Source organism: Equus asinus, chromosome 29 (genome assembly GCF_041296235.1).
Source record: "Equus asinus isolate D_3611 breed Donkey chromosome 29, EquAss-T2T_v2, whole genome shotgun sequence".
Taxonomy (NCBI): domain Eukaryota; kingdom Metazoa; phylum Chordata; class Mammalia; order Perissodactyla; family Equidae; genus Equus; species Equus asinus.
The window spans coordinates 43,371,123-43,388,500 of record NC_091818.1 but is presented as its reverse complement, the minus strand read 5'-3'; the positions used below and the strand labels follow the sequence as shown (position 1 = coordinate 43,388,500).

The 17,378-nt window shown below is 51.5% G+C and overlaps 1 protein-coding gene across 2 annotated transcripts in view; it reads left to right on the top strand.

Annotated features, from left to right (window-relative positions):
• The window catches only part of PFKP (phosphofructokinase, platelet), a 59,538-nt gene that overhangs the window by 18,611 nt on the left and 23,549 nt on the right, over window positions 1-17,378 (top strand). For both annotated transcript variants that reach the window (XM_044762581.2, XM_070501180.1), the window contains exons 3-8: window positions 7,373-7,450; window positions 10,673-10,862; window positions 12,091-12,256; window positions 13,307-13,351; window positions 13,551-13,659; window positions 16,498-16,593. In XM_044762581.2, the coding sequence (XP_044618516.1) occupies window positions 7,373-7,450; window positions 10,673-10,862; window positions 12,091-12,256; window positions 13,307-13,351; window positions 13,551-13,659; window positions 16,498-16,593 (684 nt within the window). The remainder of the gene's footprint in view (window positions 1-7,372; window positions 7,451-10,672; window positions 10,863-12,090; window positions 12,257-13,306; window positions 13,352-13,550; window positions 13,660-16,497; window positions 16,594-17,378) is intronic.

Below are 17,378 nucleotides of genomic sequence, written 5' to 3'. Positions count from 1 at the left end.
GTGGCGCATGCCGAGCCCTTGGGCGCCATTCCGGGGAGCGAGGGGGCGGGGTGAGTTAACCCTTTCTTCCCACCTAGGGAGCCGATCATTTGCTTGTTTGTTTTTCATTTTAGGCTAGGGTTTTCCTTAGAAGCTCACAGTGCCTTTAGCTTCTTGGAGATGGTGGGGGTAAGTACATTCATTACCTGCCTGTTGTAAAAGGCTGTGCTGAGGGTGGACTGCCCCTGGGTTTAGGTGGATCAGAAATGGGGCAAGGAGCATCCTTCGGTCACCTGCTGCTCAATCTTGGCTGCAGAAATATCTGGTTGTATTTAGTGTAGTATATGGGTTCAGAATCCTGTTAGCTGAAGGTTTTTCTGCAGACTTAAAAAATCATTCTTATTCTAACTCTCTAAATATGACTAACTTAAGTCTTTCCTCTTTAAAATAAACTCTTAACTGTTTGGCGCTGCTGGTGCACAGCATTGTGAACATCATCAGCAGAGCCCGTTTCTGGCATTGGCTGCCCACTGAAGACAGGGGAGGAAGTGTGCCCATTGCCTTCAGCAGCTCATTGTTCTGCTGTTAAGAACAGCGCCGTCTAAATGCGTTAGGCCGAGTCAGGGCTTCCTGTTGTCAGGGAATAAAGTGTCATCAGAACAGCATGGGAGCTACTCCGCTGGTCATCACAGGCTTGCTGCTCCAGGGCCGAGGATCTCGGCTGTCACAGGAGGTCCAGGGTGTGGCCTCCTTGCTGGACCAGCTTCTGGCTGAGCTTGAGTGACCAGCACATAATCTGAGCTGCGCTTGGCTGGGCCCTGGGCATCATGGCCTGACTTAGCACACGGATAAACAAGCTTTAATTGTCAGTTAATAGATTGTTTTCATTTTCCCCTTCCTAACAGAAACCCTCTATTTCCCACAGGGCACATTATTTTTCTTCTTGGATATGAACCACCTGCTTTCACAATTTTTAAAGTGAGAAATGTCGTGTTTGTGGTAAAAAGCAAACAAAATATAAAAAACAAGGGCCGGCCCCAGGCCGAGTGGTTAAGTTCATGCGCTCTGCTTTGGAGGCCCAGGGTTTTGCTGGTTTGGATCCTGGGTGCGGACACGGCACTGCTCATCAAGCCATGCTGAGGTGGCGTCCCACATGCCACAACCAGAACTACCCACAACTGGAATATACAACTATGTACTGGGGGGCTTTGGGGAGAAGAAAAAGAAGAAAACAAAAAAGAGATTGGCAGCAGATGTTAGCTCAGGTGCCCATCTTTAAAATATATATATATATATAAAACCAACCCCTGCCTTTTCCAATGGGGGCCGTGCAGGCCTTTTTCCCCAGAAGCGGTGGGCTCCCTCTGCAGCCTGACCCTCTCTCTGGCGTGCACTCTGCAGGAGGGCGACATTGGGGCCCTCTCTGTGGGTAGTTTGTGGTCTAGACCCTGCCTGTGTTCTCGGGTGCGTGGGCACCGATGGATGTTGGGCTGCGTGGGTGGTGATGGATGGGGCAGCTCCTGGACGGGCAGAGGCAGGGTAGGATGTGGTGTGGACTTTGGGGACGTGTCTGATTCTGTCATCCTTTTCTCAGCCCTCTTGTCACCACCTGCGCCTCTTCGGCAACAGTTCCGTGAAGGCCAAGGGAGGGGCCCAGCCTCGCGTTGTCTCATCAACTTGAGGTTTGAGGCGTAACTATTTCTGCACTTTAACGTCATTAGAGGCAGAAGAACTTGGCGACGCTGGAGTGCACAGCTGAGGGTGCAGGTGCTCGCCCAGGCCTGGCCCCCTGCTAACCGGCACATTCGCGACGTTGCTTGAGTTCCTTAAGTCGATTCACAAAAGGCACTGAGCCCGGCGCCCCTGCATTCCCTTCCTTTTCCTGAGAGCGGTGGCTGGCACACACCTGGAGTCGTGAGAAATCACAGTCACAGCGCCGAGCATTCTCTTACTGAGGGCCTGCCCCGTCCGCATCCTGCACTGAGCTGCTCCTGTGTGACCTGCGGCTCCATCCTCACGCCATCAACGCGGTGCTCTTGGCTTCGGACACTCCAGTCACATTAACATTTTAGGGTTCAAATCACGAAAATGGTCATCCCCCTCCTGGCCTCCGCCCCTCCCCCTGTCGTCGCCCAGGAGCTGAACAAGTAGCTAATTTCCGGTGCGGGAACAGGCTGTGGGGAGGACGGTGACCTGCTTCGTCCTGCTGTGGCTTTTGGTTTTTATGACTTACCTGAAATTGTGTCCTGTCGACTTTGGTTTAAAGACATGCCCCAGTGCCAGAGGGTGTTCAATCAATCAGGTGGCTGTAAATCCGTTTCCACGGCAGGAAGTGCAGGGCTGTACTGGGATGTGTCCGGTTCTCGCCTGCTGGAGAATTTTGGGGTTGACCCGGTCTCACCAAGGACCAGTCCAGAGGCCGCTGTACAGGTGTGTCCCTGAAGTGGTGGCGTCAGTGAGCAGGGCGGCCGCGAGGTTCCCTGGACTGGAGCATTCCTGCATTGAGAAGCCTGGTGGGAGGGGCGAGGCTCAGTTGGGGAGAGGAAATGCATGAGCTGAGGGGCTGCATAGGAGTTTCCTGTGGGCAAAATAAACTCCTAGTTCCCAGACTTTGAAAACCGCTGACATAGAGGACCTCGCTCGCCCCTTTTTCACGCACACCTCGTTTTGGACAGTGGTACTAAGGAATCTGAGACTGGAGAGCAGTTCAGAGACAACCCCTCTGTGTGCTTGCTCCTGAGTTCTATAACTGAAATAAAATGAGGAAAACCTTAATTCTATAGGAAACAAAAATGCATATTTGCTCAGAAGCAGCAAAGCCCCCCGGAGAAGCGTCTGAAGCAGTCACTGCATCCTAGAAGGTCGGTGGTAGCCGTGTCTGGAAAATGCTTCTGAAGTGTGTTATCTCTAGATTACTTCCTCTTGTAGCTGGAATGTTTGCCATTCACACGGTGAGTTGTTGACAGAAGAATCCAGGAAATTGGATCTGGAAAAAGCATCGGCAAGTCGAGAAGGCGCGTGGACCCGTCAGACAGAGGTGTTCTCTGAGAAGCCTGCTTTGCTGTTGCACAGCACTGCGATTTCCCCTCTGGTCTTCAATTTAATTTAATTTATTTTTAAAGTTTGGCACTTGAGCTAAGATCTGTTGCCAATCTTCTTTTCTTCTTCTTCCCAAAGCCCCCGGTACATAGCTGTATATTCCAGTTGTAGGTCCTTCTGCTTGTGCTATGGGGGACGCCGCCTCAGCATGGCCTGCACCCAGGATCCAAACCTGCGAACCCTGGGCCACGAAAGCGGAGTGCATGAACTTGAACCACTCAGCCACGGGGCGGCCCCTGGTCTTTAATTTTAGAAAACACATATGAACTCTCTTGTAAGAGCGAGCAAGCCAGCCACAGGTGGACCAGCTCTTTATTTAGAATGGATTTAACAAGTGCCTGAAAATACGGGTCAAAATGACCTCCAGTGTAGCCCTCTTCTATGTTCTCAATTGGGAGACCGTTCATTCTTATTTTGACATTGCTTACAACCATCCCAAGTGTAAAGTGAAAACGCTTTCAGAGGCCATGCGTGTTCTTGGATGTGACCACATGACCCCGTGTGAAGGTCCTGTGGGGCCGTGGACGTGCCACGGCCGGCTGAGGGTCTCTTGGATCCATCGTATGAATGAAGCAGCACAAGAGGGAGAGTGTTAAACTTTTGGTCAGAAACTAAGCGTAGCTTTAAAGGTTTTATGGTTTGTTTTCCTTAAGTGAGTCATAAAACTGGCTCTGAGGGCAAATTCCGAAGGAGAATTTTAGAAAACAGTTTGGCCCTGGCTGTGCTGGAATACTGGATTCAGCCTTTCAAGGAGATTTCATTGGAGTTTATAAATGATGGTACGTGTGTGTGAAGTCAGCCTTCCTAACTTAGTCAGTGAGAGAGCCCAGCACTGCAGCTGGTAGCGATTTTTCACTTTTTTCACGTGTTGCAGGAGCCTAAGGACTTTGCAAATGAAAGAATGAGTCCCTTCCTAGGGAGGCAGCCGCTGTGCAGCCGAGACAGGTGCTTTGAATGCAAGAATCACAGAGTCCCCCTTTTGATTTCTTGCTCGCTTTCTTAGCCATATGCATCCATGCTCCCCCAAAATAATCAAAGTACTTTTGGAGAACCTTTTACGTTGCAAATGTGTTACGGTTTGTAGAACAGTTTTGCATGTCTTTCCTCTAGAGGCGAAGGCATTTGTAAATGTTTTTGTTAAATCAGTATTTAAATTCTGAGAAATAATAAAGGCAAAGGAGATGTCTCTCTTCCCAAGGTGGCATCTGTGAAGCGGCAGATCGTGTGTGGGGTTGACTGAGGAGCGCATGTGGCAGGAATAACTTGAGCCGTTGCTGTCAGCCAGGCGCAGCTGAGACCCCCCACGGCCAACTCGGGGTATCAGCCCCTCGCCTCATCCTCATAGCTTCATCCATCAGTGGCTGGGGCGGCTCCCTGCCCCTCAGTCTCTCTATTTCCCTCACCAGTGAAAGTACAGACACTACCCCAGGGTTTTCCCGGTGGGGCCTTGGACCGGCTTCACTCCCTGTTTCGTCAAAGCCTCTGGTTAGTGCGGTTCCCCCTCCTGCTCTGCCCAGGGCAGTCCCGGCTTAGGCCAGGTGTTCTGCCTACTGAACAGTAATATTTTCCCCAGTTCTCAGAAGTACTCGGGTTTGGATGATAAAACAGCATCCCTCTACGGAGGGTCCATTTCACACGGTGGTGGAGTTTCTGGAACTTGGACCCCGGCCACCGGCCTGCTCACCTGAGGTCTCCCTGCCTCCCCAGCTACCTAGGAATGAACCCACAAGGTCAGCTTTGCCCCTGATTGTAGTCGCTCAGTCCTGTTCTCCTGTCTTAAGAGTGGCTGGCTGTGCTATGCATGCAGAGTCTTAACAGAAACCTGGGAGTTTTAGGGTGACAGAAGTCATTGAAAAGGCAACCCCAAGGCTAGATTGGTTCTCTCTCTCTTATCCATCCAAACATCTAGCTATCATCTATCATCTGTTTATCATGTATGTATCCATCCATCCATCACTGACCTGTCATCTATCATCTAGCTGTCTATCACCTATCATCTATCATGTATGTATCCATCCATCCGTCATCAACCTGTCATCTATCATCTAGCTGTCTATCATCTATCATCTGTCTATCATGTATGTATCCATCCATCCATCATCGACCTGTCATCTGTCATCTAGCTGTCTATCAACTATCTGCCTACCTGTGTGTTTTTCATCTTCTGTTGAGAGAGACCCCTGGGGTCACTTAGAAGGAGGGGAGGGCTTGGTTTGCGTTTGGTCCTCGGGCAGCAGGGAAACTGTTCCTCATGCAGTCTCTGTGTCTAGGAGCTTATGTCCCAGGACACAATGCAAATAGCGCCTCAGATAAAGCTCCCTTTCGAGAGGGGGGCCTGGATCCAGTCACGCTCCTGCTTATCACCCTGGTCCTCCACAGTGACAGCTGTGCTGGGCTTGATGCTTTAAATAGAATCTTCTAAAAACGCACACCCTATAAGGTTTTAAGAAGGAAGGGACATGGGAACAAAAAGATAAGAGTGATCCTTAAAGCTGGACAGAGGTGTGTTTGGAGGAAGTTCCGCTGCTTCCCCGTGAAGACACTGGGGGGCTGTGGGCAGTCCTTACAGCAGCCTGGTCCGGGGGCTGGGCGAGGCTGGGGGGCCAGCGCCCAGAGTTGCCGTCCTCGGTGCACACGCTGTGCAGACGCCTGTGACACTGACCCCACCTGCTCTCCCCTTCTGCTCTGTTCCATTCCACACTGTTGGCCCCTCTCTTGGTGTCACATAGAGGACACTAGACTGCACACATGTGCACGTTTGTGTATGTATTTATGTAACATTACATGTATATTATCACTTATGTATAATGTAATCTGTATTATCTGATTATAAAATTAGATATTATGGTATATTATAAAATTATTTATTACAGTATATTATGTAAATATGTTTTATTATATATGTGATATCTAGTATATAAATCTATTACATATACTGTATCAGTATGTAAGTACATATATATCTGCATGTGTGTATAGTCGAATGTTGTATATATGACAACTAGGAAACAGGAAGATAGTGTGGAATGAACTAGGACAAAGTGAGGTTGAGAGCAGGTTTGTTTTATACAATATGTGCAGGCACAGAGCTGTGCGTTGCTTAACGATGGGGCTGTGTTCTGAGAAATGTGGTGATTTCATCAGCATGAGAACATCATAGAGCGTGCCTCCACACACCTGGGTGGTCCAGCCTCCTACACACCTGGGCCTTATGGTGCTAATCTCACGGGACCACAGTAGTATATGCAGCCTGTCACTGACCAAAATGTCATCAAGCAGTGCAGGACTGTATATAATATATAAATGTATAAATAATATATGTGTATAATCTAGTGTTATATATTACATATGATATATGGTGTTTTATTGTATAAATATGTAAGGTAAATATAATACATGTTATTTTGTATATATTATATATAATGTATTTTTGATGGGAATTTTACATTTATAAACATAAGTATGTGAACTGATGCCCCCCAAGGTGCCTGCACCATTGATTAACTTTGCAGGAGGCTCCGTCCTCCATGGGCCATTTCATCTTTTCAAACGTTTATTCCTTCTTTGTTTCCTCTTGACCTTCACTAGGCGGGGGGTATGAATCCACAGGAATGATCTATTGTGATAAACCTTTCTATGGGGTTATAGCCTGTTCCCTTTTAAGGTTAAATGCCCTGGAAGCGAGTCATGCAGATAAAGGAAGGTTTCTGTAAACATTGATCTCGTGTAGTCTGCGGGGGAAAAGTGAGATGCCTTTTGAGTGGACAGGCGACTGCCTCTGGGCTTCTAGAAGTGTGCGCTGACACCCTGGCGCACGAACCTTGTCCTCTCAGTGTCGTAATGTCGCCAGTAGGAACGTGAGGCAGGCGGGATGAGGGGGCAGCGATGTTGTGTGTGTTTCGAGGGGAGAGTGGATGCCTGGGCACGCCGAGGCCCCGACAAGGATGCTGTCACCTGTGATTGACACCACTCTCGCCATGTGCATTGGTGTTAAACCACAAACAGTTTTCGGGTAGATGTGTCCCTTTTCAGCATCTCAGGAACCATCAGGCAACAGGCACACTGTCCTCCATCGTTCTCTGGACGAGTCTGGGTGGAATCGCCGTTATTCGAGGTTACACTGAAGAGGCCTTTCCGCCATCTATGGCTTTACCAGCACTGGTACCGTGTTGGCTCTAACCCTGAGGAACCTAGATTTGTGGTCATTCGTATTTCCATTTTACCTAATGTAGGATCAGTTATTGTCTCAGCAAAGCGTAGCCCAGTTTTAAGGAGGTTTCCTTCTCTTCCGCAGGGTTACCAGGGCATGGTGGATGGCGGCAGCAACATCGTGGAAGCCGACTGGGAGAGCGTCTCGAGCATCCTGCAAGTGGTACGTGCCGCGTTTCAGTGCTGGTTGTTTCTCTAAGTAACTCCTTTCGTTTGACACCGTTTACACGTAGGCTCCACTGATGCTTACAAGACCTCCATGTGCTGCCTGCATTATTCTTAGCTACTGCCATGGAAAGAAAACACCCTTAACTTGTCATTTAATTAAATTTTTGAAAAAGCTTTACATCATGCAGACCGAGGCATTGTCCTTGCAGTAAAAGTTGCGCCTGCCAGCTAGTGGAAATCCTGGTGCTTGTAGCAGATTTGGGGTTTTTTTTAGACCAGGTTAATGTGCAGGCTGCTTTGGTTTGTTGGTGCTGTGTGTTTAAAAATGGCAAATCTCCGTGCCTGTCGGGTTTTTGTGAGTCCCTTGGCATCCGTGTAACAAAGTCTGGGGGAGGTCCCGACCAGCCGCCTCCGAGGCTGTGGATTTCGTGGGAACACAGCTCCCCTGTCCTGGCCTGAACCGGGCAGGGCTGGTTCCCCCGGTGTGCGCAAGGATGAGGTCATTATCACTCCAGGCGGAACAATCGCTTACTTTGAATTTAAAAGGAACCTGCCTGAATATTTTTTGTGTAATAACTTCCTGGAAACCTGTAGCTTAGTGAAGGCTCCAAATGAGTTGAGAAATGGATTACGTGGAAAGAACGGACTTCATGAAAAGCTGTTTATTTGTGGGTTGAGCTTTTGAAATGTACATATTAGTCTGTGAGTCGTGTCGAGTACTTTCTAATAGAAAGAAACAAATTGGTGGATTCCCTGTGAAGGTGCTAGTTCAATGGATGAATGGACAGAAACAATATGGTGTATATGTATAAATGGAATATTATTCAGCCATCAAAAAGAAGGGAATCCTGCAATATGGGACAACATGGATGGACCTTGAGGGTTTTATGCTAAGAGAAGGAAGTCAGACAGAGGAAGACAAAGACTGCATGGCCCCACTTACATCTGGAATCTCAAATATTGTGCTCCTAGAAGCAGAAAGAGGAAAAGTGGTTGCCTGGGCCTGGGGGTGGGGGAGACGGGGAGATGCTGGTCACAGGGTGCACACTTCCAGTTACAAGATGAATAAGTTCTGGGGAGCTCATGTACAGAGTGGCGAGTGCAGCTAACAACACTGTATTGTATCCTTGAAACGCGTTGAGAGGATAGATCTTGTGTTCTCGCCACACCCACACACACACAGTAACTGAGGTGAGGGAACGGTTAGTTAATTTGATTGTGGGGATCGTTGAACAGTGTACACGCACAGTAAGTCATCATGTTATCTACCTTAAAAAAATGTTAACAGTGCTGTATCATATACTTGAAAGTTGCTAAGAGAGTAAATCTTACAAATCCTCACCACAAAAAAGAACGGTAATTATGTGACTTGACAGCCGGATTAACTGACCTTGTTGTGGTCATCATTTCACAACACACACGTGTCAAATCCTCACTGTGCGCCTTAGCCCTACACAGTGTTACGTGTCAGCTGTATCTCAGCAAAGGCGGGGGTGGGGGGTTACAGAGGGGTCTGCGCTGTCATGGGCTCGGCAGTCTGCGCTCGGCCCTCCTTTGCTCCTAGAAAGAGGCTGAAGGGAAGTGTGACAAACGTCAGTACTTAGCGAGGGAGAGCTTTCCAGAAATGGGGACAGCGTCATCTGAATTCCAGACAGAGACCTGCGTGTGAAAAGTGTCCATTCTGCTACTGTGATTGTACAGGAAGATGGAAACAGGTGTGGTGGAAGCGTGCATGTGTGTGCGTGGGCGTGTGCGGTGCCTACCTCTGTGCAGCCTAGTCGGTCCTGCGGTCATTCCTGAGGCCCCGTCCGTCCGTGTTACCTCCTCAGCCTTCCTGGGCTGGGTCTCAGCTTCCAGTTGTGAGAAGTCACCTGACCCTCCAGTGGCTCCTGGTCAAATCAAAGTGCAGAGGCTGCGCTTATCTCTGCTCTGCACCTGCCCTCCCTGCCCGGGCTCCCCTGAGCTGGGCCAGCTCACGACGCTGTGCCCGCCAGGCTCACACGGGGTCCCTGCTGGTCGTGAGCATCCTGCTTTATGAAGTGAGCGTGCGCTTGTAGGGTCGTGTACAAATAAAAGTTTGATGAGTGCCCTCGGGATGTACGTAAAGGAATCTTGCGTTTTTCTTTTTCTTTTCTTTTATTTTTTGAGGAAGATTAGCCCTGAGCTAACTACTGCCAGTCCTCATCTTTTTGCTGAGGAAGACTGGCCCTGAGCTAACATCCGTGCCCATCTTCCTCTACTTTATACGTGGGACACCTACCACAGCATGGCCTGCCAAGCGGTGCCATGTCCACACCTGGGATCCGAACTGGCGAACCCTGGGCCGCCGAGAAGTGGGACGTGGGCACTTAACTGCTGCACCACTGGGCTGGCCCCTCAAAAACAAAGGATTCTTAGTTGTATTTAGAGAAACACAAGTTTCAGCCGGCCCACTGGCGCAGTGGTTAAGTGTGCACATCCCGCTACTTGGCGGCCTGGTTCGCATCCCGGGTGTGGACATGGCACCACTTGGCAGGCCATGCTGTGGTAGGCATCCCACGTATAAAGTATAGGAAGATGGGCACGATGTTAGCTCAGGGCCAGTCTTCCTCCGCAAAAAGAGGAGGACAGGCCATAGTTAGCTCAGGGCTAATCTTCCTCAAAAAAGATAAAAAGGAGATTCCTTTGTTTTTGAAAAACCAAGTGTGAAAAATCTTGACTTCTCTCTCCCACATGTTTGGGTGATCCAACTTAAGTTTTCTTAAGATTTAGCCTTTAAATGGGGTGGGGCGGGGGAGATGGAGTGCAAAATTAAAATAATAAATCCCCTTGAATCACTGGTTTCTTTTTTGCCTGCACTCGTGCTGAGCTGACTGGAAGGGAAGCCTTGCTATCTGGGGCCGCAGCCACAAGGCTTCTCGGCTGCGGCTGCCGGCAGGTGTGGGACCAGCCCTCCGGGACGTATGCCGCCGCCTCAGGATGGCTGCCTTCGCTCTCTGTTTCCACAGCCTGCTTGGCTCCCCCCAGGCATGATGCGGTCTCTTTATCCATCAAATTCCAGGATGGAGCTAAAAATGGGAAAATGACAAACTTTCACAGTTGACCGATTCAAAAGATTAAAACGAGAGAAACCTGAGTCTTGGAAGCCCTGTGTATCCAGCAGCATTCACCTGTGCCCACCTACTCAGCTTGCTGTCCAGTCAGGGAGACAGGTGACCATGATTTTTTTCTCCTCCAGGGTGGGACCATTATCGGCAGCGCCCGTTGCAAGGCCTTCCGCTCACGGGAGGGCCGCCTGCAGGCTGCTCGGAACTTGGTCCAGCTGGGTATCACCAACCTGTGTGTGATCGGAGGGGATGGCAGTCTCACTGGGGCCAACATCTTCCGGAAGGAGTGGAGCGGGCTGCTGGAAGAGCTGGCCCAGAATGGTACGTTCCTGCCTCTGCACAGCCTCTCGGGGGGTTTTCTGTTCCCCGTTCATTGTGCCCTCCCTCCAGAGAGCTTGGAACTTGCACGTTCTGCCTGTTTGACTGTCGCAGAGGCATATGTGCTGTTGCCGACCTTACAGTTCGCCACCTTAGGACTTAAATTTGTGCCTCAAATAATAACAATCATGGTAGTAAGAATAATATTTATTTCGGCATACTACGTGCCAGGCACCGCTTGGCTTTGTACATAGCTGGTGCAACACTCATGACAACCGTCTGAGATGGGTTTTATATTTATCCCCATTTCACAGATGGGGGCCGGGGGCCTGAGGTGAGGCCACGGAGCTGGGAGGGGCCCTGGCTTGCCCTGGCCCGCATTCGCCAGCGTCTGCCCGTTAACCTGCACGCTGACTTCTGCAGCTCCGCTCGGGTCTCTAAACTGCGAGTTGTGAGGTTTAGATGGCAGCCGTCTGGTCTTCCTTGAGCACCTTTGAAGCTGTCGTAGGAAAGGATTTCCAAGAACCCTGTATATTCCGTGGTTTTTATCTTGTCAAGGTGCTGTCACGAGATCCTGAGTTAACATAAAATATGACCGGTGATGGCGAGTTGTTTGAACCGACAGCAACTTCGTGAAAGGCATAAACTTGAGCTAAGAGTTGCCCCACGGTCTGTAGGCTGTATATTTGGGGATGCAGAGCGGCTGTCAGGTGCAGCAGCGAGGCCTGGCGCCACTGTCTGTCCTCCGTACTCTGGTCTGACGTGGGCCTGGTGGGCAACAGAGCAGAAGAGCTGCTGGAGTCGTGGCCCGAGCTGCCCACCCTTGACTGTTCCAGTCAAACCGATGGGCCAGCGCCGTGTAGGTAGATAGCTGTCTGCCAGCTGGCCCCCATGGGCCTGTGAGAAGTCAGCATGATGGTTCTACCATATTCTTGAGAACTTAATTCTGTGATGGTGACGTTTCCTTGTTTAGAGGCGTGCCGTTCTCCCAGGCTGTTACCAGACAGAAGTCAGGTTCTATCCACTGATTACAACGTGCGGCTCCTTCCTTTTCTCTTATTCTTGTAATTCAGAATTAGGTTGTGTGAGGAAGCAAAATGATATGTAGGAAATGCATCCAGAGTCGTGGCTCTCTCTGCCCGTGGCCATCCTGGTCCACACCTGGCGGTGCGCCCGTGGAAGGGGCGGCTGCCCCCGGCCGTGGCGAGTGTGTGGTGTGTTTCCCACGCAGGCCAGATCAACAAAGAGGAGGTGGAGAAGTACTCGTACCTCAACGTCGTGGGGATGGTGGGCTCCATCGACAACGACTTCTGCGGGACGGACATGACCATCGGCACCGACTCAGCTTTGCACAGGATCATTGAGGTCATCGACGCCATCATGACCACCGCCCAGAGGTAGGGGAACTTGGAGGAATTGGTGGGCGGGCAGTGTAGACATTAGTGTTGGCTCCGGAAGGTTCCACAGGTGGGTTTTCCTGGGTGAGTCTTGTCACCTGGGTATTGAAACCAGATCAAGAAAACAGTTTCCTGGTTTACTTTTATTTTCGATCTTAAAAAGTTCTTCCCCTGTTACAAAGGAAAAATGTGTTCACTGGAGAGAATTTAGATGACGTAAGAAGACAAAATAGTCGTTTTCTCAAATGCTGCCCCAAGGTCTGCTGCAGGAGTGGCGGAAGGTGAGGCCGCGTGAGCTCGCACGCTCTCGTTGGAGGTGTGGGGAGCATCGCCTCGCTGTGACATTTCTGACCTGCAGATGGACCAACGTGTAGATGGAGCAATGACGCGTTATCCACGGCGATGCCGACTCGCGACAGGATCGCCGCTAACAGTTCTTTTCATGGCCCTAGAGTTTCTGAAGCACTTGTCCTGAGAACCGTGTGAAAGAGTAAATGAACACGTGTCTGTCTCATGAATGAGGAGCTTGAGACCGTCTCCAGCCAGTGCCTGGGAAACCGTGGGCACGGAAACCTCGTCGTCTCTGCAGACGCTCCAGGGCTGCTCGTAGTAGTTGGGTATCCCGGTTCCAGGGAGAGGCCGTGCCGGGCGCCTGACCGAGCTGACTTTCTAGCATCACACCCTGTGTTTGCTGTGGCATACGTCCAGTCTGCAGTTCTTGACATGACAAGTGACTGACCCTGCCCTGAAGGGCTGTGATCCTGGAAAGAGCGTAGAACAGTGTCCCAGAAGTACATGTATGTCAAGCACAAGCGAACGAACGTGGAAATTGCGTCACTGGAAGGTGCCCTCGCAGCCGAAGCCCCTTTGCTCACAGGAGTTTGAAGCGCTCCCACAGTGGTACCTGCTTTTGCAGATCATGCTTGGGAGCTCGGGTATCAGCCGGATTGTGAGCAGACGGCTGCCTGACGCGGCTGGGGACGTGCTCTCTTCTTTGCGATCCTTGTTGTCCCCAGTGTGTAAGCGGATGTTTCTTTTTCTCTTTTCCAGCCACCAGAGGACGTTCGTTCTTGAGGTGATGGGGAGACACTGCGGGTATGTACGTGCGGACGGGATGGGGCTGGAAGGACCCTGGGCACGGTCTCCCTGATGTCCTGTGCTCCGCGTGCCCGTGCTCAGGGGAGGAGAGGAGCCGGCGGTCCCCGTGCAGCCCCAGCCTCTGTCCACCAGAGCAGCATGAGCTCCGGGTGCCCGGCGGCGGTGGCCTCATGAGACGGTTGCTGTTTCCGATTAGGTACCTAGCCCTGGTGAGCGCCTTGGCCTGCGGGGCCGACTGGGTGTTCCTGCCCGAGTCTCCGCCGGAAGAGGGCTGGCAGGAAAACATGTGTGTCAAACTCTCGGAGGTGAGTGGCGGTGTGCTCCCTCGACGGCCGGTGGTCCTGGTCGCGCTGCGCTGACCATGGCTTGTGATGGCCTCTGGGATTTTCCATGTGGACAGAGTGTGAAAGGGGTGAAAACGTTCTCATCCGAAAGTGAGTTCCAGCTTGTTGCATGGGATGTGTGTCTGTCAGCCATTCACTTGTGCGTCATCTCCCCACTGGGGCAAAGGGTCACGCCGTAGAGAAACACCTGGCCCTGTTTCCTTTTCCATGGAAAGCGGCAGCTACAGTTCACATAGGGAGGCACCGTGCAACCAGGGCTGTTAAAGGAAAGCAGAGTTGGGGACGAAATCTGTTTCCTGTTCTGTCTCCACGTGGCACAGCACAAGCAGCCCCACGGTTGACCCCTTCTCCATCCTCTGTGACACACGTGGCACGTGTGGTGACAGAGCGTCCAGCCATGTGCCCCCTGCTGGGCTTGCTGTCAGAGATCCCTGCTGGCTGATTGCTGCGAACCCGGCTTTTCCTTCTGTCTGTAGTTCCTGGCGTGTTTGTGTCTCATGCTGCGGGTCATTGGTGTAAGGCGGATTTCCCTCTAGGGCACGCGAGGTCTCGTTGAAAACACGCTCTTTCAGGACAGAGACCCCAGTGTGTAGGTGAATCCTCTTCCCTTATTTCTATACCTGTTTTATCACCATTTTGCAGGTGCATGATGTAAGCATGTGGCATAGGCTAATTTTACAGTTGTATGCAGCAAATGCATAAGCATTGCACGCAGCAAGGACACACATGCAATGAGACTTTGCCGTCCCCTTCGAGGTAATGGATTTGAAGAAAGGCATTCAAGCAACGTACCAAACAAGTTTTGCTGACCTCACACCTTGTTGATTAAAGCTGTCCCTTCCTGGGCAGGCATCCCGCCCCCTTTCAATCTGGCGTTCATTGCCGCCATGGAGCCATGATCCAGGGGGATGTCCACGTATGACCATTACTGTCCACATAATAAATAAGTTCCAGCCTCTTGGTTCCCACCTGGCACGTGGGCGGCATTCTCCACCAGCCAGTCGATGTGGGGTGACTCGTGGCTGGCAGCATGAGATGGGGTGGCACTCCTTTTAGATTGGTCCTTCCTGGTGGCGCTGAGGACATCTGTTTAATTAGCCTTGCATGGGACATAACCTAAGAGGTCACAGACCCGGAGGGCCCGTGCCCGTCCCTGCCAGCTGTCCTTCCTCCTCCCTGGCAGTCCCTGACGTGGTCCAGGATGACGCCGACGTAGCAGGCTCTGAGGGCAGCCCTGAGGGATGAGGAGACGTACTCCCCAGTATGAGGAAGCGCACGTCTGGTCAGAGGGTCAGCAGCGAGGCTGTGGGGTCAAGGCAGGCATTGGGGTTTAGACACTGATTTCAGGTCAGTCGATTATTCCTGAAACTGGATGGTCTTATCTGCAAACCTCCTTGGGTTTCCGACTTTGTAAACCACGCTGTCAGCTGGGACGAGAATAAGCGCGTGTTGGGCTCCCCCTGCCTGCCGTGTCGGCAGAGTCTGAAGCGATGGTTTCAACGTACTTGTGTGGAAACACGTGATATCATTGTATCTGTAATTTTTATTGGTTATTAACATAGCACTGCAAGAAGTTTGCCAAATATTTGCCCATAGATTGGCCTGAGAGACGAGCTACAGAGCATCCCCCACGTCCTGGGCACTTTCATGTAAGACGGGCAAAGGTTCTGAGGCATCGGAAGTCCCAGGGTAGGACGTTGGCTCTGCCCCCACAGGGTGACTCTGGGCCAACGGCCCCACCTTCCCGCGTCCCGAGTCCCTCAGCTGTGACGTGGGTCACGCCGCTGCTCCTGGGGGATTCTGTGAGGATTTGATGACTGAGTGACTCCGTCCAGGTGGGGAGCCAGGGGGCATTCAGTGAGCTGTACAGACAAGGCAGCTCACCTTCCCGCGTGAGTGCATAGACGCCGCCATCATTTTTTAACCACTTCGGAACATTTTATGGATGAAGCACGACTATTTGGCCAAGCCCATATTTATGGACCTGTCATCACTGCCACGTTGCTATTTCAAACGACGCTAAAATAATCAGCTTTGTAGTCATATCTTTACACCTTGCAGAAAATATTTCTCATTAGTACGTTCTTCAAAGTGTAGCACGTTTACTGTCCATCAAAAACAACAACAATGTATGTATGTGTGATGCCTGGTGGGGAGCCTGGCGAGACCCCTCAGGTGACATCCCTGGGCCTCATCCACATTTGCTGCCCCCAACAGCTCGCTACAGGAGGGCTCTTAACTTGGGCTTTTCAAGAGAACAAGCTGCCTGAGAATGATTTAGGGCCTCGTTGGATGGCTGCTATGAGCCCATGAGGACGGCAGCAGCTCCAGGTGTCAGCGGAGCCAGCCTGGGCTCTGCTCTTTCCACATTTCTCCTCTCTGCCCCACCTGCCTCCCGCCCAGGCCTGGGGCAGTATCATCTGACCCCGGTGGAGTCGGGGAGAGTTCCCGGGTTGGGGTGGGGCTCATGGGGAGGGCAGGAAGCTCTGGCTTCTGAAGGAGATTGGAAGCCTGGTTTGTGGTAGGAACTGGCTGGGGGAGGCAGCCTCCGGGCTCAGGGGCACCTGGGGCTCATGGTCAGCCGCAGCCTGGGTGCTGACTGCTGTCTGTGGTGACGTCCTCCAGCCCACAGGCCCCTGCCTGCCCTGCAGCCTCCGCCACCTCCTCTCTCAGAGCACCTTGACCTTCCAGTCGGATGACGATTTCTGCCTGGAAAGAGGCCAGTTGGATTGGGGCAAACTGCCCCGTGTTCTTGTTGTTAAGGACATTTCAGGCATTTGAGGATTTTCGTTTCCTTAGAACCGTGCCCGGAAGAAGAGACTGAATATCATCATTGTGGCCGAAGGAGCCATTGATACCCAAAATAAACCCATCACCTCGGAACAAATCAAGGAGGTGAGTGTGGGCCCTCCCTCCGCCTCCTCCGTCGCCTGTCTGGACACGGAGATCAGAACACGCGGGCAGGGCTGAGGGTTGGAACACTGCGTTCTTATTTTGAAAACATTTTTTGTTCTTCCTTTAAATATTTAGAACTATTTTCATAATGACTCATGACTTTAATGACACGAGGCTTGCACAGCTCCTGATGTCGGTCGGCAGAGCCGGTGCCTCCTGAGTTGACCCTCTGGAGTATTCTCAAAGGCCTGGGGACATGCGGCCAGGTGGGGTCAGAAAGTTCTGGCTCTGGGCGCCAGCTGCCTTGAGAGCCAGGGGGTCCACTCCTGGGTGGCGGAGGCCAGGTTCTCCGGCAGGAAAGGTGCCCCTGTCCCTTCTGCCGGGAGCATCAGCTGAGCATGTTCTTGCCCCCCAAGAAAGCCGCCTACTTGGCCTTGAGTCACTGGTGCTCCCGGCCCTGCAGAGGGGCCAACACCGCAGTCTTATTGCCACAGAGCTCGCCCAGACGGGTGCTGGCTTGTCACACAGGCCGGTGACAGATGGGCCAGGCTTCCGAGTTCCAGAGGTAACTGGGAAAGTTCTGGATGAAGGGCCAGGGAGCAGACAGAGGGCTTGGTTGAAGCCATTCAGGGAGAAGACCTTGTCCACTTGGCTATAACCCTGTTACGACCTTTACTGCTTCCCTACCAGCTGTGCACCTGAACACTAAAACATCAAGAGGTGTCTGTGAGGTGTGTCTGCCAGTATTTACGAGACATAATCAATAAGATCAGAGCAAAGATTTT